At 40.6% G+C, this 25,290-nt stretch overlaps 1 protein-coding gene across 4 annotated transcripts in view; it reads left to right on the top strand.

Annotated features, from left to right (window-relative positions):
* Positions 1-25,290, top strand: part of tab2 (TGF-beta activated kinase 1 (MAP3K7) binding protein 2) — a 50,813-nt gene that overhangs the window by 21,783 nt on the left and 3,740 nt on the right. For 2 of the 4 annotated variants that reach the window (XM_044105637.1, XM_044105636.1), the window contains exons 2-6: positions 16,224-16,416; positions 17,583-19,212; positions 22,589-22,749; positions 23,727-23,820; positions 24,287-24,382. In XM_044105637.1, the coding sequence (XP_043961572.1) occupies positions 16,315-16,416; positions 17,583-19,212; positions 22,589-22,749; positions 23,727-23,820; positions 24,287-24,382 (2,083 nt within the window). In that variant the 5' untranslated portion in view covers positions 16,224-16,314. The remainder of the gene's footprint in view (positions 1-16,223; positions 16,417-17,582; positions 19,213-22,588; positions 22,750-23,726; positions 23,821-24,286; positions 24,383-25,290) is intronic. The other 2 variants (XM_044105638.1, XM_044105639.1) reach the window with 2 other exon arrangements.

Here is a 25,290-nt window from a genome sequence, read left to right as displayed (position 1 = left end):
AGGTTCTTTTGTGCGGTTGTTTGGTTTGGATCAGAGGTGTGTTTTGGGGTTTTTTTTGCAATTTTTTGCTTTTGCGTTGTACTTTTTTGCAAGCAGACTATAATTTGTAAACAAAACCATGCGGTAACTCGTTGCTCACATTGAACAGTCTTGATGAGGACGGGACAGAGGACAGAGCCAGGAAAAACAAAAATGGAAGTCCCGCGTCCTGCATTTCTGTGGGGCAAATTTGTGCTGTTATTTCAACTTAAAAACCATATTGAATGTCATGAGCAACTCATACAGTGTTGGTCTCATTATGGGACATTTCTAATTTTGGAACAGCGTCAGCAAAGCTGAAGGAGGCGAGATGTTCTGCATGTTCTGACCCACAGCATGCTGGCATCAGCATCACTAGGCAGAAAACAGCAGACCAGGTATGATTCAGTACGATTCAGTACGCAGCAGCAGCGTAAGCAACACTGAAGGGCTCATTTTTTACCATAATGCCCAGTAACAGAGGCTTGTGAAGTCCATAAAGATACATATATATTTTCTATAGTTGGTTCAGGTTGAGGTCAGTCTGTACTCACACTAGAAGTGAACTGTACCAGAGTTTGTTCAGAAACAGACAGACACCACCTCACAAAGTGGCCTGGGTCTTGTTTGTTTGGTCCACATCAGTATTCACTTGAGTGCATTCACACCTGCACAAAAGATACAAATACACCCCAAAGTGTTTTCTGTCAGATTTAGGACTGAGATGTCTACAAAACCTGGATTTGAATGTAGTAAACCTATTATTGTGGGATTTACTTGTGTTTTAAATCACTATTATATTGAAAAACCCATAAATCACATTTTTATTCAAAATGTCTGTATTCCAAAGAGTTATTGATTGATGCCACGCACTGTAACAAGGCTTCCGGGGCTTTTTGTATCACAGGTCCTCAACCACACTTAGCAGAGCACATGGTCCTAGTTGAAGCCCCATCAAGCACTAGCTGTTTGCGTTTGTGATGGTAAGAAAAAAATATTTTTCCAAGGTTTTTTTTCTTTCTTTTTTTTTGCGCGCAACAACTGTCTTGCATATAGATGACTGATTTATATGGAGACATGTAGATCTCAAGATGCAACGTGGGAGTGCACCGATTGCAGTTTTCTGGTCGATTACCAGGAATTGCTTTATGTTCAACCAGTACGTCGCCTTGTTCCGCGATGTTCTGGCCATTGCTGCTCTGGACCTGCATACTGTGGTGGAACAGGGGTACGCAGACTTTAACTCCCCCACTCTGTGTCGGGTCCTTTGACTTAACCGCAAGGTGTAAAGAGCATACATAAATTGCAGATTAAAATCATGATCCGAAAGAAGCTACATGAGAAACAGGAAGTCATAGAATACCATTGAAATGTTTGTATACATTCAAATCAACTAAAGTAAAGTTGATGGTTAAATTTTGTTTTGGAATTAATGGTGTAAAGAAAATAAAGGTGCCATCAAGGATTTTATTAAAAGCACCTTAAATTACTCAGTTGATTTCCTAAAATTGTCAGTGTAAGATTATTCTACCAGATAAGATGAGTTTGTTACACATCTTTATTCTGCTGGGCTAAGAAACAAATAAAATAAAATAAAAACACTGCAGATTTAACTATTTTTATCAAACAACCTCCAGGGCCGTTGGTGACCTTAGTGTCAGCCTCCTTAGCTAACACAGCACACCTTTATCTGCATCTTCATCTATTTTGTGCTCAGCCACATGCTTCACATTATTCTGCCTGCCAGAGGAAGATCAGATATGGAAATACACTCTGGCCAGTTGTTACACCAGTTACACACATCATCATCAAGTTGTGATTTCAGTGGCTAAATTATTAAAAGCAGTTGGCTATACAGGCTAATGCTAATTAGTTCTGCCAAATATTTTTCAACTTTATTATTATTGCACTGACTGGCCACACTTTGAGTCGCTGAAAAACTACTTTCAGTAGTTCTTGAACTGGAGCGAACATTAGTTATTCATGTAGAATTAATTCATATTAATGTTTTAGAATGTATTAAATGCTATTAATACATTAAAAAAAGTAGAACTATTTTACCATCAATTGTTACCAGATGAAACTTTTTGAAAATGGGGCAAATCTTTGGTGATATTCTGCTAATGTAAAAAAAAAAAAAAGAAAACCACACAATTTTGCAATAGCTGCTTTCATTAAATAAGATAAGAAAGTAAAATCACACGTCAATAAGCTTGTTCACGCGACAAGTCAATAAAACTCCTGGCGGTAAACACTTGCATATATAACAGACACATACTGCTTCTGGGAGTTTCACACTAAGGTTACAAAGCAGAGTAACCTTGGATTTGAAAAGGCCAGTAATTCTCCTGTAGTGCAAACATGCAGGACAGCATAAGCTAACATGCTAGCAACTTACCATGGCTGGCAGATTGCTAAAGGCTGGTGTGAAATAGGTGGTGCACCAATAAATTGACCTTGTCCAACAATCTTATCTACATCTACAAAGGCAAGTCAGGCTTTTCAAAGAACTGGGTTCAGCCAGAAAACTGCAATCGGTGCAACCCTAGCATGGAACACTGAAACTATTACTACTGCACCCCTTCTCCATTACTCCACTCGGTTTATTAGTAAAGAATTAGTGGCTACTGTGGCTAATAATAGAACGAGCAAAGGTTACTAAATGGAGGGTCCAGAACAAGGCTGAGAATTAGAGCAGAATTAGTCAGAACCCATAAAAGCCGGCCCTGCTGACTCGGGTTGATGGGAAAATCACCAAAAACTGAACTTGGCTGCTGCTTAATGTATTTATATGGACTGGAACGCTGTTTACACTGTAAAATGATGTATTTTCCTATTAATTATTTTACTAGATTGAAACTACAGACTTCCATAATGGTCATTAACATTTCTTAATGTTATTTTCAGTAACGTTTTACCGTACAAAAAGCAACCCATCTGTTGTTTTCCACCTTTAAAGGCTGCTAAATTGTCTTCTGTTTTTGTTTTTTTGTTAGTTGCTTTATCTTTACTTGACATGACTGTGTTGTGTGTGCAGCCCTCCTGCTAATCGGTGCTCCCAGTTTGTTTCCATTCTGGCAGCTTCTTCTGCATTCTGCATGGGAGACATTTAAAATGGCAGGAGAGGAGAGAGGAGAAGAAGTAAAAACACAGCCAAATGATTTTATATTTGTGAGGATAGAAAAAAAGTTAACATACTGTTAGCTTGTTTTTGAATTTTTTTTGCGACGTAAGCTTACTAGGGCTGCAGCTGATGATTGTTTTAATAATTGATTATTCTGAGGATTAATTGGACAAAAACTTGGCACATTCTGCAGAGTTTTTTTTTTTAATCACTTGAACCTCTTATGTACATTAGTAATTCTTCGAAAGATACAAATAAACAATTTAATTCAGTTTAAAAAAAAAAAGAAGAAAAGAAAACAAACATTTTAATTTCTAAACTGCATGACTTTAGTTACTCTATGTGTATGACTAAAACTATTCCACTGGAGGAGTTCTGTGTAGAATGTATTTACAGACAAGGAAGACTGTTTTTATCTCAGAGGCGTAATGTATATTTTAGGATAGTTTTGATTTATCTATCACTCTGAGTGTTTTTTCTATAAAAGACCATTTTTCTTAAATCTTACAATTAATTACTATTTCAGTAATAATTCATCATGATTCATTTGATTATTTCTGCTCTAAAGATAACTCTGTAAAGGCATATATATATATAATAACAATAAGATGAGAGCAGAAGTGGTTTTATTTCCCTGCTAAACTACAATAATACTATGACTCATTTCATCTTGTTTAGCCTCCTCTTAACCAACCATTTTAACTTACGGTATTTTTCCTATTAACTCAAAACTGCTCTGAAAGAGCAAACATTTTTGGCCCAGACAGAATGCCAAGGTAAGGTTGTTTTGTCAGATATTTTTGGATTTTTTTTTTTTTTTTTCCGACTTGTTAGTAAATTCAAGCACCCAAAGCAAACATGATGTACATCATTATTGTTGTTTTTCTCTGGAATGTGTTCCCTTTACCATACAGCTGTTCCTAACACAGCTGGACAGGCCAGCGTGTGCTGTGGTGGGGTTAACACCAGAGTGTGAGGGAACGGTTGCTGACTCGTGCCTTTTTGGGATGTGTGCTACAGAAGCGTCATCTAGCAGCTCTACTCTCCCACGTTCTCTGCAGGGATTTGTCAGCTTTAACCTTTACCTCCCTTGTGATTTATGGAGGTAGAATCTGCACTACTGTAATGATGGCCGCCTAGCGGTGTGTAAAACATTTGTTTTCCTCTGAGCAAAGGATCCTCTTTATGTATAAAAACATTGCACAAAGTGCGTGGTCTGGAAATGGCGGCTGAAAGCCGTCAGAATGGAAAGCAACCCGTACATGTAGCAAACGTTTCCTGAAATTAGATTTGGAAAATGGAGTTTATAGATTATATGGTGCATGCTCAATGAGTCTCTGTCAGGGCTTGTCGCCCAGCAGTTAATGTTTCCACAATGTAAGGAAAAACTCTGCACAGGACTCTGCTGAAAACGCCACCGCCATGCACTTTTAACTTATTAATTTCTGACTTTGTAAAATCCTTGCTCCTTGTTTTTTCAGTCCGGTCTTTTTTGCAGGCAGCAAAGCAGACGATTAGTGGTTTTGAATAAAACGTTTGATGCTGAGATCTTTCTATTTTAAGCTCAAGCTTTGCTCTTGACATAAAATGTCTAAGGAAAATAAAATGTGGAGGGTTGGGGGCGGCCAGAAGTTTTTTTTGTCCAGAAGGTGGATTGTTTACGATCTAGTTAAATGCTACACCTTTTGCTAAATGCGTTTCTTTAGCCTGATTTATTTATCAAAACACTTCTAATGCAAATAATTCTTAAGACAAACTCCCAGTTTTAAGCCTCAGACAGTCTTTGAATGTAAAAAGAAGTAAAAGTAAATGCATCAATTACACGTTGTTAAAGTGGTAATACATGTAGTCTATCAAAAATACCTTTCTGCTTTGGGCTCATTGCAAACAAATGCAACATGTTGCTTCATGGCTTCATCTTCTTTCCACCACTTTACCTTGTAACACATTTCATACTGCTTTAATTAACAAATGTTACCAATTATGCTCTTACCATACAAAGCCTGAATGCCTTGTACTAATTTAGCTACTTGCAGTTTAATTTACTTGCACTGTATGAGGCATTTTGCCTATGATGCAGACTAATGGGAGCAACTGACTGAAGTCTGGCAAATAATTTTGAACTGATGCTTAAACACCTGAAAGGGATTTAAAAGTTTCAGTTAAGTCCAAATTAATTAATCTACAAGTAATTTAAAGCTATTTAAATTTATAAATAAAACAAATATAAATAAATATGAAATAAAATTGACAACAATCGATAAGTCTATTTGCATGCTATTTAAATATCGTGTATTTTTTACGTTTCAAAATTCAACCATTTGTTGCATTACGTTTTCTTCCAACTGTTGTCGATTATTGTTTGATGTCTGCAACGTTGAAGTGTTTTGATTTGCTAGTCATGGTTGGTTATTTATACAAGTGAATGGTGTTCTTCTGAGTAATACTTTAGATGGAGAAGACCCGTCTGTGGTTGGCTGGTGGTGTGACTGATTTACGTCAACTCCCTAGCGCGAGCCAGAACACGTATTGAGTGAGCCTGTGGGAGCCTGTGGGAGATGTATATGTGCTCACATTGATCTCAGGTTGGTGGCACAAATACAATGTCATACACAGAAAAGAAAGTGTCCGATGTTTTTTCAGGCAGATAGACAAAAAATCCCAAAGAATGACATATGCTTGCTGCGCTAATGCAGAACGCTAACGCTACAACGCTAATGTCAGCAACTTAAGATGGTCAGTAAAACTCCTGTATCGCCAACAGTGAAGTAGAAAACCTCCCAGATGACAGAAGCTAGCGCCACTTGTTTAAATATTGACTTCGTGGACACAAATTGCACAATAACGGTATCATGATGTTCTATTGAAGATGCACTTCCCACATCTGAAGTTCCAAACACATGGATTTTTGGGATTGGGTGAGTGTCTCGAAACAAATGAATAGACTATTCACATCCAGGTGAAAACTTGACAACACTTGACGTTACCTCATCAACCTGTGATGGAGCTGCACATTAAGCTGCTCTGCAGAAACCCCAGTTGGGACAAATATCCAAAACTGTCAGGAAAAACAAAGACTGTTGGTGAGAAAGTTGAGAGGACTGCAATCAGAACACTAACATAGACCATGTTATACTGATGAAATGCAGTGTTGTATTTTACTGCATACATATGGCATTCATTTTGATTAAGCTCTGGATGGGGATTTGGCATCAACGAATGCTTATTCTTAAATATTTTGGATCGGTACCTATGAGGTAAAAATCCTAATCTGGGCATCCAATCTTATACATATAACAGTATTCCAAAGTTATTACTGTATTTATCCAGATTGATATTTGATTTGAGTGGAATTTAGCAAATATTTCATCTCATTCGATTCTATTTTTAGCTGAATCTTGCTCTTTATGCCTGTCAGGTTAAATCACACACTCCTTTGGAGGGGGCTTGATTTGCTCAAATGCAAACTAGGCTTTCTCATTTTATTTAGTTTCAGCTGTGTGCAAAATCTGTAGCTCTTCTTTACTGTGAGAAACGGCTGTGTGAAGATAATCCTGTTTATGCAGACATGGACGCTGACATTATCTGTTTCACAAGGACAAACGGATAAAAATGGATGAATATTTTGTCTTGAAGTTATGATTAAAAATTTATGAGAAAACCTGAAGATGATTAAGGTTTTACTGTTTCTGGTCGTCTGTTCCTGAGCCAGTAACATATCCATTCCTCCATTTCTTTCCTGTTCGTTTTGTCCGACAGTCCGACTGTAGCACGACAGGTTGTCCAGTGGAGATTTGAAGTGCCACATGAAATTAAATATAAGGCTGCATTCTCACCAGCCCTGCTTAGTCCACTTTAATTAAACCCTAGTCAGTTTGCCTCAAAGTCCAGTTTATTTGGTGATGTGTGAATGAATAATGGAACTCTGATGTGGACTAAAAATCAAACTGTGTTCTGCCTGCAAACCTTGGTCTCAGGTCAGTTAACGCAAATTCTAATGCGATTTGAATGCATATGTGAAGGGACACCGCTCCAAAAGCAGGAAGTTGACTACAGGTCAAGGCATTCTGGGTAAATACAACTAAAACAAACGGGCCAGTCTAGCGCTATTGTGAGAAATGCCTCATGATCTTTTACTAAAGATAAAAGAGAAATCCTACAACCTTAACATCTAACAATATTTTTACATTTCTTGAGGACTGAAGTTGCGCTCAGGGTCTTCTTCAGAGGTTTTTGTGTTGTTTCCTTCAGTAGTTCTTGGTGCAGTGCCCCCACAGGTGAAGGAGAGAACAGGTTTTCAATTAGTTTGGATTGTTTGACACAGTGCAGTGTGAAAGTGAACCACAGCAGCTGAAAATGGAACAAATGTTTCAACTTTGGTCCTCAATCAATCAGAGTTTACCAGACCATCAGGTGTAAAAACACCCTAAAAGAATATTTCCTGTTAAATCTTTTCCGAATCTTAGCTAACTTGTGTTATTTAAGAGGGCCGACATTAAGATCACCAAAATTAGCAAAAAAAAAAGCATAATTAACATCTCTAATCATAAACATTTTTAATCTATTTTATTTACTAGTCAGATATGTGAAATTGGAACACTGTGTTATATCTTAATGTGTATTCAGTTATTTAAAGTGTTCAAGTGATAATGATAAAGTCTGATGTCTAATGTGTTGGTTTTTGCAAATCTTTCATTGGAGGTCAGAGATTGGCATTTACTTCTTTTTTCCCTGAAGATCTGTTTTAAAGCATTATTTGAAGACCAGCGTCTGTTGTTATATTTAATACTTTTTCAGGAAAAAAAATAATCTGTCGCCTAGAATCATTCAGCCAGCCAGGCTTTTTAAAGATATTAGCCCAAAAACTGCCATCGGTGCACTGCTATAAAGAAGTTTATCATTCTATACACTAACTGCATAGAAAACATGCAGAGATTTTCCTCATGGCTGAGACGGAAAATTTTGACCTGCAGCTGACGGGTTTCATCGTTGAGCTCCCAGATTCTCCAGAAATCTCAGAAGTTCCCGGATGAACTAAACAATCTTGTTTTGTGTCGCGCCCCGAAGATCTGTTTTCAACAGGAGGAAAGAATAAAGTATAGAGAAGGGCAGAGCAAGCCGGAGGGAGGTCACGGTGAACTGAGCCAGGAACATGTTCACACTGCAGCAAGTGTCCCACAACTTCAACCTCTTTTTCTCAAAGGAACAACCTTCCCGCTGCCGTGGGGCAGATCGTTTCCGTTAGTAGGAAACAATTTACACAGAAAAGCAAAGTGTTGGATAAACTGCGCCCATGATGCAGAGAGGCCTGGAGTGAGCCGTGTTTCCAAAAACCTGCCAGTTTTCCCACAGAGCCGTGGGAGGGGCTGGTCAACCTGGAGAGCTGCTGCTTTTGCCTGCTTCCAATCAACCACCATCTGCTGGCTGCGGCCCTGAAGAATTTTCGATTTCCTTCACACACACACTCACTCCCCCACCAAGCATACACACATGCTTCCACACAATCGCTCTGGTCCCCCTGTGTTTAAATGGTGGGCAGCTAAAACCATAGCAGGCAGTCGGCTCTGCGGGTTGTGGGAGGCCCAGAGTTTAGCACAGTTAGGGCTCTGCGCATAATGTTTTGTTTGTTGCTTTCCTCCCAGCATTGCCTTTGAACAAAACAGCCTCAGCTGCTCGGTAAGCTTTGACTGCTTGGGGAATCTCTTCTCAAACAAATCAGAGAGGAGTCCTTCACTGAAGATCAAATCGTTTATGTTCCTCTATGATGTTAAAAATAGTTCTTCTAGTTACCCTAAATATTCTGATTGTTTAAGACTGTATTTTAAAGAGCCACAACATGTTCATTGAAGGAAGTTGAGTTTTATCCCGCCGTTTGCTGAGACATCTGACATTAATATGGTGGGAAATCATTTTGATTCTGTGGCTCGCATCTTTTGGGGGATTAGAAGTGCTTTTGTTAAGACTAGTCTGCTGAGTGAGGTTTCCAAGCATTCCTGTGTTCTAAGGCAGTGGTCCCCAACCTTTTCAGTACAGCGGACCAGTCAACCCTTCGTTAATTTTCCGCGGACCGGTGGGGTGGGGGTGGTTGTAAGGATGGTGCGTGTTGTAAGGATCGAGACCGATGCACTTGTTTCTAATTCATTCTGCTGCATGTTGGCGTGCAAAACGTAACCGACAGCATCCGGTTTAGGATTTTCAAAATAAAAGCTCCTCCAGACTCAATAGATAGAACGGACATACTTAATTATTTCTTGTGCGGCCCAGTACCAATTGGTCCACGGACCGGTACCGGTCCGCGGCCCGGTGGTTGAGGACCACTGTTCTAAGGGACAAGCTATTGTTTGTTCTTAGTCAGAACTAAATGTAGCAAAAAGGTTGCCTCTGCTTGCATTCTTAAAAAGAAAAAGACAAGTACATTTACAGCTAAGCTCCAAATTATTCACCCTGGCAGATTTCAGTTTAAAGTAGTCTTTTAGTTTTACCAGCATGTTTCTTCTGGAAGTAATAATGTTTAGGAGGATCCCAGTTAGAGTCCTGACTTCAATCTGATAAACAGCAAAGAGCTAAATATTAGGGTGATGGCACTGAGATCTTCCACTCAAATTTCATCAGCAAATAAAGGGTCAACACCAGAGGAAGCCTACAAAATCAAATTGGTTAGTAATTACAAAGGGTTTGATTAATTAAACATTAAAAACTATATAAATAATTTTGATGCAGAATTTTTTAATTAAAATCTGAATGATTCTACTTTTTTTTTATAGTTGTATCATCTTTTAAGAGAAATACTTTCTTCCCATAAACAAACTGCTTGGCGGAATGAAAAAGGGTTGGAGTAATTTTCTGCTCGTCAGTGAAGGGACCATTATACGTGAAGCGTGTTTGCACAACTCAAACCGCGAGCATGACAAACTTGGAGCTTTGATCCTTGGGCTGAGTTATGTTGACTTCTCTTACTGTCACTGAGGCTGTTCTTTACTGGAGACAAACAGTCACACTCCCTGACTCTTCCACATTTTTTCATATATGATGACCAACATCAGTGCATTTTATATTGCATTATTGGTGGGAGGAAAAGGATATATGGATTTTAAAGATTTGCATCTGTATTCAGGCAGGGAATGCCGAAAAATCCATTTGTATGAGATTCCCAATTCCCATTTATTACGATTAAGAATCAATTTAAGATGTAGCAAAATTGATTTTAAAGGGGCAGTATTATGTTAGCTTTACATCAGGTTATAACATTATTCCCTCATCAAAAATGTACCTGGAGTGTTGCTTTGATTCATGCATGTTTTATGAATCCTTTAATTTCTGCGTAAAACGCCTGGGTGGACATAGCACCTTCCAAACTTCTGCCTCTCAGAGCAGCCCTCCCTTAACTCCTCCACTCAGCTCCTTCAGACTACCAGCAGCAATTAGCAAACACCTGGTGTACCTGCTGAGCTCATTATAGGAGCCACCTCTCAGTGAAACACTGGTAAAAACCTTGTTAAAGGGTTAATAGAGGAGCCGTGTTGTGATGACTTCCTGAAGGTTTTTGCCACACTTTCTATATTCTTGTGAAAGATGCATTAGAACTTGTGTGAAATCTTAATTCCAGGCTCACGCAGTAGCTAGCTCTCTACATTGTTACGTTGATGTTGATTTCTACACTCGCTCTTGTTTGAAAAGTCAGAGCCAGAGGAGCGCTCCGATTCCTAACGATACACGAGTGGCTGCAAGCCCAACTGCATCCTCTGCCAATTTGTCTCTTTGTTTGTTTCAAACTTTCCTGGACTAAACCACAGCACTTAGTCAGCAGGTCCTAGCTGCTGGGTTGCTGCAGGGAAAGCAGACAAGATGCTCACTGTAGGTAATGTTTTAATTGATGTTGTTTTGTTTTTTTTTACTTGACATGCAGCATTTAGGAAAGTTTTTTTGTCTATAATTCAGTCCCAGTCAGCTGTTCCAGTCCGCACATGCTGCAGATTCAGTGGCGTGACATTTATTTATTTATTTTTTTATTTAATTTTTTTCTTTTCCATTGATGTGTAACTTCTTTGTTTACATCCATATGCTCTGTAGAAGACAGCTTACAAGTCAAAAGTCAATATTCCTTTCCAAAGGTTTGCATTCCCTACCTATTAAAGATTGATTTTAGGTTTAGCTTCTTCAGAAGAGTTTACTCGGGAGTGAATGAGTTCGTTGATGGTGGATGGCAGGCGTTATGAGTGGAGCTGTGGGTCAGCGCCTTGGCTGTGGGAATAAAGGCTGAGCAAAAGGAAGCTTTGTCTCTATCAGAGCTGGGTGTGCAGCGCCTCCTCAGGTCCCGCTCCACTGCAGCCCTCAGGGACAGCAGAGCCTAATCTGCCAGCTTCAGTCGGCTTCTGCATTTCAGCGCAAGGCAAGCCTATAATTACTTACAGTGAAGAGGTGTGTGAGTGTATGAAAGAGTTTTTTGTTTTTTTTGAGGTTGGGAAACCTCAAAAAAAAACAATTTATCCACATTTTTGACCTGTAATTGGGTCAGTTGTCAACGAGTAAATCTTTCCCACTGCTCTGCAGTTGCCAGGCCATCTGAGTGGACTCTTAAGACCAGATCACTGCTGTATGATTACCAAAGGAAAGTAGAGAGGGGGTCCTCACAGCGGCCTGTAAACAAACAGTGTAAAGCTCCATTAGTGTTGGGTGCACATAGATAGACAACAGAAGGTTGGACAGTTTAAAATTGAAAGTTGCTGTTGAAACAAAGGGTCACTCTTCACATGTTGACTTGTGTTTTCTGACAAATCTTGGTTTCCATCTTGGACTCTGTTTCTGACAAATTCAAAATAAATCTTGTTTGATCTTGGAGTGGTCGACTTTCAGTATTCAAATCACACAAGGTGTTTTGAACCACTGTTTTATTATTATTTCAAAACCAAATGACAGAACTGTGGAGTTCGAAGCATCTTATATTTGAGTTTGGCGTAGCTAGCATTAGCAACTATAAAAACCATTCTCCATGTATTTCCGACGGAATCTAAATCCCAGATTTTCAACATGTCCCATCATTCTTGGAGGTTCAAAAGGAAACAACAGAGCAACTTTGCTGTGACATGTTCCTGTTATGTGCTAGAGACAAACTCTCTTAAAAGAACATCCTTAATGAATGAATGGTCTAAAAATCCTTCCATTCTGGCCAATATCTCTACAATGATTGTCCAAATGGTGATATAAGCAGCACCACTGTGATGCTAACGTATCAGCTGCTCTCTTTGAATATAATCTTGTATCATCCTGGTTGCTATGCCTGAATCACATGGCAAGATTTTCCAAAACTTGAGAGACCACACCTGAAGGTAAACAGTCTTGGGTACAACAGGTTTGATCGTACAGTGGGTGGTGTTGAGACACACAGCAGGAGCAACACACCACACACAGATTTCATTCAAACATCCAGATGTTTGAATGCTTTCAATAGGATTGGTGAAATTTCCCAAACAGTTCAGAGTAAACAATCATGGCCGACTGGGAAGAAGCTTTGGTGATATTTTGTGGACTATATTTTAAGAGGAAAAAAAACAAAACAATTTAAAGCGATGTTTCCGACATCCTCCTTTCTGGTGCGCCATGACAGTCGTTCATTCTTGTGTTTTTTAGATTCCTCTCAGCGGTTCCTTCACTTCTCTTTCTGATTGGCTAAATGTCACATTCAACAGGCTGCGCTCACTTTTCTCCTCGAGGAACACCCATTACTCTGCGATATCAGGGACAAGATAATCCAACATGAATATTCCTTATTTTAGATGGAAGTGGAGTTTTAACACACCACACACACAGCAGGAAGATCTCATGCGATTAACTTAAGAGCCTTCCTGACAATCAGGGGGTCGTTAAGATTGTCAGAAGGGGGAAGAATTGGCATAAAAGTCTTGCTGTGAGAACTAGGCGTAACGTGACTGTAATGACTGAACGCTTGTAAATATCAGCATGGCACATGTATTTTTTGTTGGGTGTGTTTTGTTTTTGTTTTTTTTTTGTTTTTAAAGGAGCTTGTTCCTATTTAAATCCAATGTGAAACTTTTAACTCAGATCACTTGATAATCATTATTGCAGAATTTATTTCACTTTGAGTCGTCTGGAAATTCATTCAGAAGTAACAAGCCGGAGAAACTCTCATAAACAGTGTAGGCCCTGTGGAGGGCATGGCTTTATGGCCCACTTAGGTTCTCATTACAGTTAGGTACAGGCACTGGGTATGAGTGTTTTCTTTTCCGTCCTGCTGAATGAAGCATGCAGCTCCTGTTGTTTTTTCCTAGCTGAAACATGAATGTCGGCCCAGCTTCAGCTCCTTCAGCCGTCTCCTTCCGGTTCTTCTTCTTTGACAGCAGCTGAGCTGTGGCTCCTCCCACTATCGGCTGCAGCCGGATGTTTTTCTGAGCCGATTCACAACTTTTCAGCTGTGACACTTCCTCGCAGATAAAACAGATGCTTAGATGAGAACTGAATGCAGGTGTGATTGGAGGCACAATTCTGACTTTCCTTTCAGTTCAATCTCCAGCTTTAATATCCTCCTGGATTTTCTCTCAGTAAAATTCCTAGACGTCCTGCAGCTGAAGCCTGTTGCTGGAGTCTCTTTGAGATTTTTCTCTCTTCATGTAGCGCCAATCAGAATACAACGGAAACAGGAAGAGCTTCGTGTGTCACAATGTTTTGATTGGCATGTTTGAACCTCCTACAGGAGGCTGTTTTGAAAGCGTCCGGTTAGGAGAAAAAGTGTGACAAGACAGAAAACATGGCCATCATGCACTTGAAGCGCTTAAAGATAGCTCTGCTCCACATCAGGCTTCTGTGGTTCTCATCGCTTAACCCAGTGGTGGTTGAAGAAGTTAATTTAATTCTGCGTCATGCAGCCAGGTCATTTCCCCCTGAGTTGGGATTTTCTAATAGGATCTGTGAAGAAATTGAGACGTAACTGGTGCAGCGCTGCGAAACTGTACAGTCTTAAAAAGCTGCGGTTGTTTGGGCTGGCTTCCAGATATGCGTACAGTTTATTTCCTGAGAGCAGCAAAGCTTACTCTGCTCTGTTTCCATGAAGGTTCCATTGCTGAACTTTGGTTTTCACCAACTCTTCTTTAACTTCGAAGCTTTAGATTTGTCTTTGAAATGGAGACAAACAGTTTGGGACTGGATTTTATATCTGCAACTAATATGATCACAACTGATTATGAACATTAATCTCAATGTGGTCTTCTAGATAATTTAGACCATTACCTTCACTTGGAGACTTCTATAAAAAGATTTCCTAAGCTAGCATGTTCCATCAAACAAACGCAGAGTTTGAAAGCTTAAAATGATCAAACTAGAAACGTTGTAGCAATGCCCTGCCTTCATGTAATCTGCACAAATCAGCTCTGGGTCAAGCTGCTCCATTACCAATGTAAGAAAGTTGTAAGGTACATGCTGTAAGGTACAAGTTGTAAGGTACATGTTGATACTGAAAATAACTTTGTGGAAGTTGGGGCTATGGGAGGAAGATTTAAAGGAGAATGACATGGCAGCACTTAAGTATAGTGATGCACTGATCTGATATCAATATCTGGAGCAGTCCAGATATTGAAAACAATTCAGGCATCGGTGACAATGTGCCAAATGCATGCAGATAGATCTATTTGGTCTAGTTCTGTGCTTTGTGCCCTGAGCTTTATCATTTATTTTAAATTGTATTTAGTATTTCTAATTCCACTTTCGGAACCATTTGAAAGGTTTGTTGCAGTTTATTTTTATATGTTTGACCAAGGTAGTCAACCTATTGTTTTAGTTGGTTTCTTTATTATTTATTTTCCCATTAATTTTGGAAAATAAGTTACACAGTCAGTGTAATTTGTTGCACTAAGTGGTTCCCAAAGTGTGGGGCTCGTCCCTAAAGGGGGCGCAGTGCCATGGATGAATGAAAAAAAAAATAAAAACAGTTACACAAAAGTGTTTCACTGTGAAGATGATTTGTAGTTTGTTTTTTGCAACCTGAAGTGTGAAATAAAGTTCAGTGGAGTTAGAAAACAAAATGTGTTTAGGTTTATGTCTGGTTGAACGATGTGTGTGTCCAGTTGATTTTTGTCTTTCTTTTTTTCTTTTTTTTTGGGTCTCTGAAAATCCTTTCTAGTTATTGCTTCTGGATTTAATGCTAGAAAAAGTATCCGTATAGTGATGTATTGCTGCTGGTCCGATTCCTCCCCAGAGATTAAGTGACTGAAATATGATTTAAATGATACTTGTTTGGCGCACATGCTGTTTGTTTTTACACATCTGTGGCGGACTGACATGAGCCGGCTGAATCAGCAGCTTCCTTCTCTCTGCCTCTGGTCAGCCGGCGTTGCCCTCTGAGCCGCTGCTGACCAGCAGCACACGGATCGGTTCACCACTGAGCTTCCTCTGGAGACCGGAGGCTTCAGTGTCACACATTTCACCCTTTCCCTGCCTGCACAGCCACAGCAGCAAGGTCCTCCTCATTCCTGGTTTTCTGCTGAGTTTGCTCCTTTTCCGACTCGCTCCTATATCGTGCGCTGCCTGCTTCAGATTTTCCTGCCCTGACCTTGGTGGAAACCAATTGTTTTGCAGAGCAGCTTTATTGTTGAACTTGAAATCAAAAAAATATGCCCGTACCAGACTACTGTTCGTTCTCTTAGTTTCTTTAATAAGTAAATGATGATGTTGAGAGGAGTTGGAGCGGCTGGTTTCCTGTACAGTCAGTCAGAGGCGGTTTCCTCCCTCTGCTTCTCCTTTATTAAGGAGCTTTGTGGGGAGGAGGCCCTCTGACATGAATGCAGCCTCTTCTCATCAAGCCTCTCTGAAATCTGCTCTTATAAACTCCAAGACTTAATAAAATGAATGGCCTCTTGGACAGACTCATGGAAAAAGTCTTCAGCAGTTTGTTCATGCAAAGGTTTCTTCAAGTAGACCTGTAAACACACTGCTCCCATGATATATCTATCAATCTATCTATCTATCTATATATATATATATATATTTTTTTTTTTTTTTTTCCCCCACGTTTTAATATGGTTTATTTACCATTTGTTGTTTTTTTTTTTCTTTTCCTCTCTCCGTCTTGTAGTTGAGATGTTCACGATGAGGGTGGAATTGTGCCACAGCTGATGCTCCAGTCTGCTGACCTGAACAAGCGGTCCTGACCTGGCAACATACGAATGGCCCAGGGAAACCAGCAGATTGACATTCAGGTTTTGCACGACCTGCGCCAGAAGTTCCCTGAAGTCCCTGAAGGTGTCGTCTCTCAGTGTGTTTTGGAGGTAAAGAGACTTGAAATTACACATAATTAAAAAAATAAAAAAAATAGAATAAAACACAAAGGAAGTTAATGAAGTTACAAAATGTATTGAAGTTAATAATGTAATACTAAACAAATATTAATGAAGCATATGGAATTTTATTTACTTAGTTATTTATTGGACAGTAAAAATGTATGTTTGATTGGAAAGTTGTTTAGAAAAAATAACAGTATCCAAATATTAGACTGTCATAGTTATCTTGTCATCATTTGGTTCAAAATGATCAAGCTGATAATTTTAAGACAAGGAAAGTTTATTTATTTTTTTTAATTATTTATTTTTGTAAAAGATTCTGAAAAAGCAAGAAATATATTTGATGAGACGGATACTCCCCGTTGTGCCTAAGATGTTTCATTTAGACTTAATTTGTCTGAAAATTTCACCCACTTAAAAATAAAAAAAACATCTCATATCTGTATCAACCACTTGTACCATTTGTGAGTTATGGTTGTAGGCCACACATAACCATACATATCTTTACCTCTGAATGTCATGTAGAGGGAAGGCAGGATGGAGTCCAGGGGAGACATGGACAGGCCAAAGATATAATCATGTTTTTTTTTAGATTTCATATCAGGATTGATCTCCACTTGGTGCCTTGTGTTTTGTTTAGTTTGGATTTAGAATAAAGCTGCACAATATCCCACTGATACTTGTAATTGCAATACTACTGCCTAGAGTTGTGAAAGTATATATATATATATATATATATATATATTTTTTTTTTTTTTTTTTTTTTATGTACTCTAGCATCTGTAACTAACAGTTGTAACTCACAGTTACAGTGGCTGTTAGTCCACAAACTGATCTGACATATAATCTTTATAGAGAGTCAATACATGACGCCTGGATTATAACAGCATGCCAGTTATTTAGATATTAATATTGCTGTTATGACCAATATTCACTGATATTATGTATATTTCTCCACTCTTTGGAAACCATGAAAACTACCACCACCCTGCAATCCGTTGCTGCATCACTATCATTGTCACATGACCAAACATCACATGACCAACCTCTCCTCCTCCTCCAGAAACAAACGATGAGATGGAAATAAATATCTTCAGTTACAATCGGTCCATTATTTAACATGTTATTTCTCACTTCTTCTCTCCTTCCTGCAGTGCAACAACAATCTGGACGCCTGTTGTAAATACTTGTCCCAGGTCAGTCCAGGCTACCTTTACAGTGACGCCAGCAGCCCCAGCTTCTCTGAGGACCCCAACTTGAAGCACATGACCCAGCTGAACCTGGGCCTGCAGTCTCAGAATGTGCATGTGGCCCCAAACCGGGACGGCCTGAGAATGAATGGCAGCCGGACCCTGGCCCACAGCATGAGCGACGGGCCCTTCCAGACAGGCCAGGCCCCCAGCAGTGACTTTTTCCAGCACGAGCCGCAGTCCGCCCCGGTGCAGGTCCCCTCCACCCTCAACGTCTTCAGCGTGATGGAGCCCACGCGTAAGGCACAGCCCCCGCAGAACCTGGGACTCTACACACTGGGAGCCAAAGGGCCGAGCGTGGGGCCGCACCAGGCCCCACGTTTCAACCCCATCACGGTGACGCTTGCCCCGAACCTTCAAACGGGCCGCAACACCCCCGCCTCTTTGCACATACACAGCGTGCCCCAGCAGGGCCTGGGCAGCCCTCAGGGCAACTCCATCTTCATCCGGCCGTACGTCAGCCAGTCCGGCTCAGGCCGGCAGAGCCAGCAGGCGGGTGGCCGTGCCCAGTACAGCCCCACTTCCCAGCCTCAGCAGCAGATCTTCCAGATCCACCCATCACCCTCCCCAAGCCCGCGCCCCGCCCCCCAGCACGCCTCTTCGCACGCCTCAAGGACCTCTCACGTCTACATGCCCATCAGTTCCCCCACCAACCCTCAGGCACCTGCCATTCCCTCCAGCGGCGGCGTGGTGGCATCCTCCAGCGTGTCCTCCTGCCCTCCGTCCTCTTCCTCCTCCGCCCTGCCCTCCTCCCTGTCTGCCATCAGCCAGTACAACATCCAGAACATCTCCACCGGCCCCAGGAAGAACCAGATTGAGATCAAACTTGAATCTCCTCAGCGGAACAGCTCCGCCACGGCGGTGCTGCGGGCGAGCGGCGGGCCCTGGTCCTCTTCCTCTTCCTCCTCTGGCTGCCCGTCCTCTTCCTCCTCTTCTACCGTCTCCAGCACCCCTCAGTCCATCGGAGGGCCCGGCTCCAGCCGCAACCAGCCCACTGTTTACTTCTCACCCAGCCCACCCACTGCTGCTAGTGCCCTCTCTGAGGAGGCCATGGTGGCCCCACTGGGGTCCCGCTCCCAGCCCAAGTTTTACATTTCTGCCAGCGACGACAGCGGCAGCAGAAACCCTCCTACAGTCTACATCTCAGCTAACCCTCAGATCCAGGGGCCCTCGGTGGCCAGGACCATGGGGGGCCAAGTGAGCATGGGCCCCGCCTACATTCACCACCATCCGCCTAAGAGTCGGCCCTCTGTGGGAGGCGGAGGCACAGCGTCTTCGCCTCGCGTGGTAGTGACTCAGCCCAACACCAAATATACCTTTAAAATCACTGTGTCTCCTAACAAACCTCCAGCCGTGTCCCCCGGGGTCGTGTCCCCGACCTTTGAGCCCAACAACCTCCTCAGCCTGCCGTCGGACCATCACTTTGTGGAGCCGGAGCCCCTGCATCTGTCTGACCCGCTGTCGCCGCACAGAGAGCGGCCAAGCGAGCCGCGCAGACTCAGCATGGGTTCTGATGACGCAGCGTACACACAAGGTGAGCAACGCTCTGGCGCTGAGGTGGTTTTGAGTCTCACTGCAGAAAAATGTTTGTACCCTGGCTTTGTTCCTGGCTGAATAACTCTAAGTGTTCGAAATAAAATGTTAGAACTGAGGAGCAAATTTTTCCTTCAGTGTTTGAGCTGCTTCCTTTCCAGGGTTTTTTTTTTGGTTGTGCTTGGGACACATGGCAAGATTTTAAAGGGGTAATATTATTTTAAAAAAATTTTTTTAGCTTTACATCATATTATAATGTAATTCCCTCATCAAAAACATACCTTTTTTGCATGTTTGATAGATCTTACAGTCTCCCATGGCAACCAACCAGCTTCGCAAAAACATGTGGGTGAACGTAGCTCCTCCTCAAAGCTCCCGTTTGCAAGCTTTTACCTCACGGAACACCCCACTGCCTCGACTCCTGCACTCAGCTCCTTCAGACTAGCCAGCAGCAATTAGCAAACACTGTTGAGCTCATAATAGGAGCTACTTCTCAGTGCAACACTGGTAAAAACGTTAATAGATGAACCACCTTGTGATAACTTTCTGAAGGTGAAGTTTCAGAAAGAGCAGGAGTTTTTAAAGACACAGAGGCCCAATTTCAAGGCCTAACATTATGAAGTCAAATTTCTTTTAAGACCTATTTGATATATTTGCAGTTTTTATAACAATTGAGGATAACACAGTTCCTTAATTGTGCCATAGAAGGACATTACATTCCTGGAAAATACTTAATAACCAACTTCCACCACGTTTTTTATTTTATTTTCAACATTAAATCATCTCTGAAGGAGAGGATGTAGCTCAGCTGAGCGCTCACTCTGCACCAGCAGACCATACAATAACAGCTGGCTCCTCCCATACAGTTTAATAGATTACTATGTATATTTTATTTAAGTGTGCACTAATTTAAACATCCAGAATAAAACGAGTGTAAAACATGACCACCAGTAGCAGCAGACCACACTGTCTGTATTGGTTTACCAACCTGTTTGAGAACTACCCTACCAGCTACCTATAGTGCTGTTGGTTTAAACGGTCTTTTACTGTTGAGGTTGAAAGTTGATTTTCTTTTTTTTTTTTTTGTCTAAAAGATTTGAATTATAATGCCATTGCTTGTACTTCTTTTTTTTAATGCTCCCTAAGTGCTTTCCAACTCTCCTTAAACGCTTGCCCCGAAGCTTAAGTTGCTAAAAAGTATATAGTGTATAATCAGAAAAGTTTCTTATGAAAACATAGACTTTAAAAGTATTCCTTGAGAGGTACAGTGTATACTTGCTGTCAGTACTGTGGTGGAGACATGTTCTTCATGGCCTTTTCCACACGGTAGATGAAAGCCAAGGTGGCTCTCTAAGTAAGGCCTGGTGTGATGACTGCAGAGTGAGTCCTCCACAGTAAACGCTCTGTTTGCCCCCGTCAGCCCCTAACTACAGATCCTGGAGTGAGTCAAACATGTGGCAGCACACTGCTCTTTCCTTTTTTGGACTTTTGACTGTATCATATGTGAGTCACTTGCTTTGGCTTTTGCTCTATGGCGACTACCATGCTTAACACTTTGTATCAAAACACGGAATATCGATTGGCGGCGTTACGCCTGGCTGAGTCCCATTTAAAGCCACTTGATACGGACACACCTGTCACCACATAACGGTTAATTAAACACTAATGTTTTTACCACCAGTCACCAGGATTTTATCGCTCTTTGTTTGGCAGCAGAATGTCATCTTTGGTGTTGCGCAACGCTTTTTCCTGATATGCAAGTGAAAACCTGTTTGAAATGTAGCCTCCCTGTTAAACTGGTTTAGTTTGGAAAAACAAATTGTTCCGATTGCCTTTTCTGCTTTTTCTTTGGACATCTTTTGGGGGTTTTTAATGGAGGAAGAGAGGTTTTAAAATCTATTTTCTGAACATATCTAGACATTAAATGCACAGATAGAGTTGGAAATTGCTATAATTTGATTAAATTGTTAGGATAAAGATTCTTTAAGGTAATATTGTAAGAGCCTACCACCACAAACTCCTAAAATCACCATAGCAACAATTCCAATCTAAAGCTGGATCAGATTTTTAACAAGTAAGTACGTCTACAGATGAAGAAGCCATTTTCAAAGGAAGGCATTTCTAAAGAGGCACAGCTGATTGGATGAACAAACTGAAGCGCAACACGATTGGACAAAATGAATGCCGTCATTTGACATTTTCTCTTTAAATGTCTAGCTTACTTCTCTGGCACCAGACTTTAATTTACTTATTTATTTTCTTGACCTAGCTGTTGTAACCAAGGGTGTCAGAAGACTAGCCTGTCTGACATTAGTGACATATCCAAACCTGCTTCTCCTCAAAACAAAATAATTTTGGTTACTGAAATAATGTGAAACTGACATCAGTGGTTACAACAAATAATGAAGTAAAACATAAACTGTCCCAGAGATGAAGGGCCCTTGTTCTATAACTTGTCCAACGTTTTGAAGTGGTCACCGATTTCTGTCAGTTTTGGTAAGATTCCTGCTGCTGGAACTAGCCAATCAGTGTTTGTGCTGTAGAAATGCCCACTTCATGTCTGTAAGGACCCCCCCCACACACACACACACACACACACACACTTTTAACAGCTAAAGTCTTTCCTACAGCAGGAGTTTAATGATCCTCCCTAAAATGTAGCATTCAAAATTAGCTTCATCTGAGACAACAACAAACTCCTGACCAGACTGGACTGTTAATAACAATTAATATCATCAATCTCAAAATCCCTTGTCAATGCTTTTTATACTTTCATTTGTTTTGTTTTTTTCTTCGTTTTGTTTGTTTTTTTTTAACAGAAGTTCCCACAGTTTCCTTCCTGCTGTTTGTAGTGAGTCACCTCCAAGCAGACGTGTCTGTCCCTTTAATTCAGACAGTCATAAACACTGTTAACACTTTTGGCTTGGAGTGAATTTGGTCTTTAAAATGACTCAAAGTTAAGATCTTTAATCCAGTGGTATGGAGCTCTTAGTTTGACTGACTGCTCTGTACTATTGGTAAGCTGCTAACTGATTCTAACTACTCAACACAACCCCACATTCACATCACTTTTCACACCTGGTTTCTCAACCATAGGGAGACTCTGTGGGATCCTTTGAAAGATGGGAGGTGTAGAAGAACCCTAAGTGGATCCCGACTCCGCCGTGGTTTTTAGAAAAATCGCTGCAGAACTATTTAACTACGATGGTTCATGTTCAAAGGCCGGCAGCCTCTTACCACAGAGTTCTTTTAACAAAACACTCTTAATGAGGTTTAATCCACATGTTTCTGTTTTGTTTCTTCATGTTGGAGAAAGCAGGACATTTGCTGCAGCTGCTGCCTCTGATAAAACATGCTGCTTTTCTCTCTGCTTTCAGCTCTGTTGGTCCATCAGAAAGCTCGAATGGAGAGACTGTGGCACGAGTTGGAAATGAAGAAGAAGAAGCTGGAGAAGCTAAAAGAGGAAGTGAATGAAATGGAGAATGACCTGACCAGGAGAAGGTTGGAGAGATCCAACTCTGCCTCCCAAATTCCTTCTGTAAGATGACAGAGATGGTGTTTTACTACTTTGCTTTGGTTTGACCTCTTCACGTTTAGATTCTACTGAGCCAGATTTCTTTGTGTGAAGTTTTATTCCCGTATTATCTGGATAAATATGTTATTTTCTGTCACTCCTTCTTTCTCTTCCTCCTACTGCATATCCTTTCTGTTTTGCTTTCTTTTATTCCTTCCTGCCTACATATATCACTTCCCTCCTTCCATGTTTCTTGTATCCTAGCTCCTGTCCATCCATTCATTTGCTGGATTTTGTAGATGTCCTTTGAAATTCTTTCCTTTATTAGAGATATCTTTCATAAAAGTTAGAAACTTCTAATATCTTATAATGTGCAGAGATTCAAAGGATATATATTTAGCATTTGAAATAATAATTAAAAAAGCTTTGTAAACATGTTCAACCTAGAACTCCTCAAGTTCTACTTATAAGTTTGAATAAAAGTGCCTCAGACGTTTTTTTTTATCCATCCAACAGAACACTGGAAATTCATATTTATCACAAGTCACATCTCTCTCTTTACGTTTACCAATATTATCATGTGTTCCTGTTATGCAACCCTCCACCACACGCTGTTTAAACAGCAGAGATAAAATACTAGTTTACTTTCTCAAACTAATTTCTCTGTCAGAACAGATGAAACCACGTAGGTCAATTTTTATATGACATCTCTGTATCCATGGAAATAACAGCATCTGTTTAGGTCCATATAAAATAGTACTGTATGCTCAGACTTGATAGGCCACACGATTCACATCAGGTAGGCTTCACAGTTCATATGCGACACATATAAGCACAGGCATTATTTATCACTTTTTTGATATGCTCTATCTTTAGATTAAGTGGATAAAATATTAGCTGAGTTTTTGGAGTTGTAGAATGCTCTGGGTAGTTGGAGAGTTTGCCCAGGACGTCGAGATATTGGTTTAGGTTTGAGATTCTTTCTCTGTGTGTTCCTTCAGATTGATGAAATGAAGAATCTGCGATGCAAAAACAGAACGCTGCAGATCGACATCGACTGCCTCAGCAAAGAAATTGATCTCCTTCAAACAAATGGTATGTATCCACTTCTGTCTCCTGCATAATACTCCGGATGTTCTGCTCAATGAATAGAAATATAAATTTTTGTCTTTAAAGAGAGTTTCTGGCCTGTTTGTTGTTCATAAAACAGTAAGTTATTAGAGAAAGCAGTGCGGCAGCAGCCTGCTTGCGTGTTCTTTGCACTCAGCTCTGTTAGCTACCAGCTCTTCCTGAATTGCATCCTGCTGCTTCTGGGTAACGAGAGATTTACAGCCCCCTCCGCCCCCCCCAGCCTCCCCAGGCTGAGCCGCCGCAGGGCCAGCAGCTTCCACACGGCAAGGAAGGATGTTGGGTCTTGCTCTCTCATAAATGTTTTATTGATGACGTCTGTTTGAACACAAAGAGCCTCCAATACAAAGTGAATCAAAACTGATTTTAAAGTTTTGATACGGCACTGATGCGCCAACGTTGTTGCTTCCATTCTGTTTCCATCTGTGTGCAGGACCACACTTAAATCCAAGTGTAATCCATAATTTTTATGACAACATTGGATTCCTTGGTCCTGTCCCACCCAAACCCAAAGGTACTTCATCTGTCGGTAAGGCGATTCCTGGATGCATTCTCTTCATTGCTGGCATCATGCTACAACTGATACTGTTTGCATGAACTCACTCGTTTTTTCAGCAAAAGTCACATTAATGTGTGCTCATATCTAGGCCTGTCATAATAACACATTTTGCTGAACAAAAAATTGTCCCAGAAGTTATTGTGATAAACGGTAATATTGCTGTTTTGAGACAGATTTCCTGCAATATAATGCTGATGGTGTAATAATGCAAGAACACATTCTCAAAGATCAATAAACAATAACACTGGAACTGGAAGACATTTTAAATTTACAAAATAAACAATGAATTATCAAGTGTCTGTAAACAAAATTGTCCATAAAAGGCTTGGTTGAGACTTAAGGCCGCACTGATCGCTGTTTTTTTCTTTTCTTTTTTTTTGATGATCGCCGATTACTAATCTTTAAAAAACGTGATCTACGGATTCCAATGTTGGCCAATACCAATTTGTTTGCCTGAAATATTGCTAAATCTTGTAAGAAAGTAGTTGAGATGGCAACAGTGAGGTGACTATTGTACATGCAGAAATGACCTGGTGGGCCGGTCAGTCAAACCTTTCTAAAGGCAGAGCAGAAGAGGACAGCGGCTGATTTTTAGATGTTGGCTGAGGTAGATAAGATCAGGGGATAAGGTTGGCTACACATGCAAGTATCGGTCGATCACCAATCTCTCAAAGTGAAGGAAATTGTCACCTGTAAATCAGTGAACCCCTACTTGAGACCAAAGCAACAGACTGAAGACTTTTATCCTCCAGTTTTTGATAGGAAGAGAGAAAAGAGAAAAACAATAAATCATGCAAATAGAAATTAATGAGCTCGTTTTAATTTATCATGCAATTAATTGCTTTATTGCTTATTGTGACAGGCCTACTAATGTCTAT

The sequence above is a fragment of the Gambusia affinis genome, linkage group LG22, assembly GCF_019740435.1.
Source record: "Gambusia affinis linkage group LG22, SWU_Gaff_1.0, whole genome shotgun sequence".
Lineage (NCBI taxonomy): Eukaryota > Metazoa > Chordata > Actinopteri > Cyprinodontiformes > Poeciliidae > Gambusia > Gambusia affinis.
This window is presented reverse-complemented; position numbering and strand designations above follow the sequence as displayed.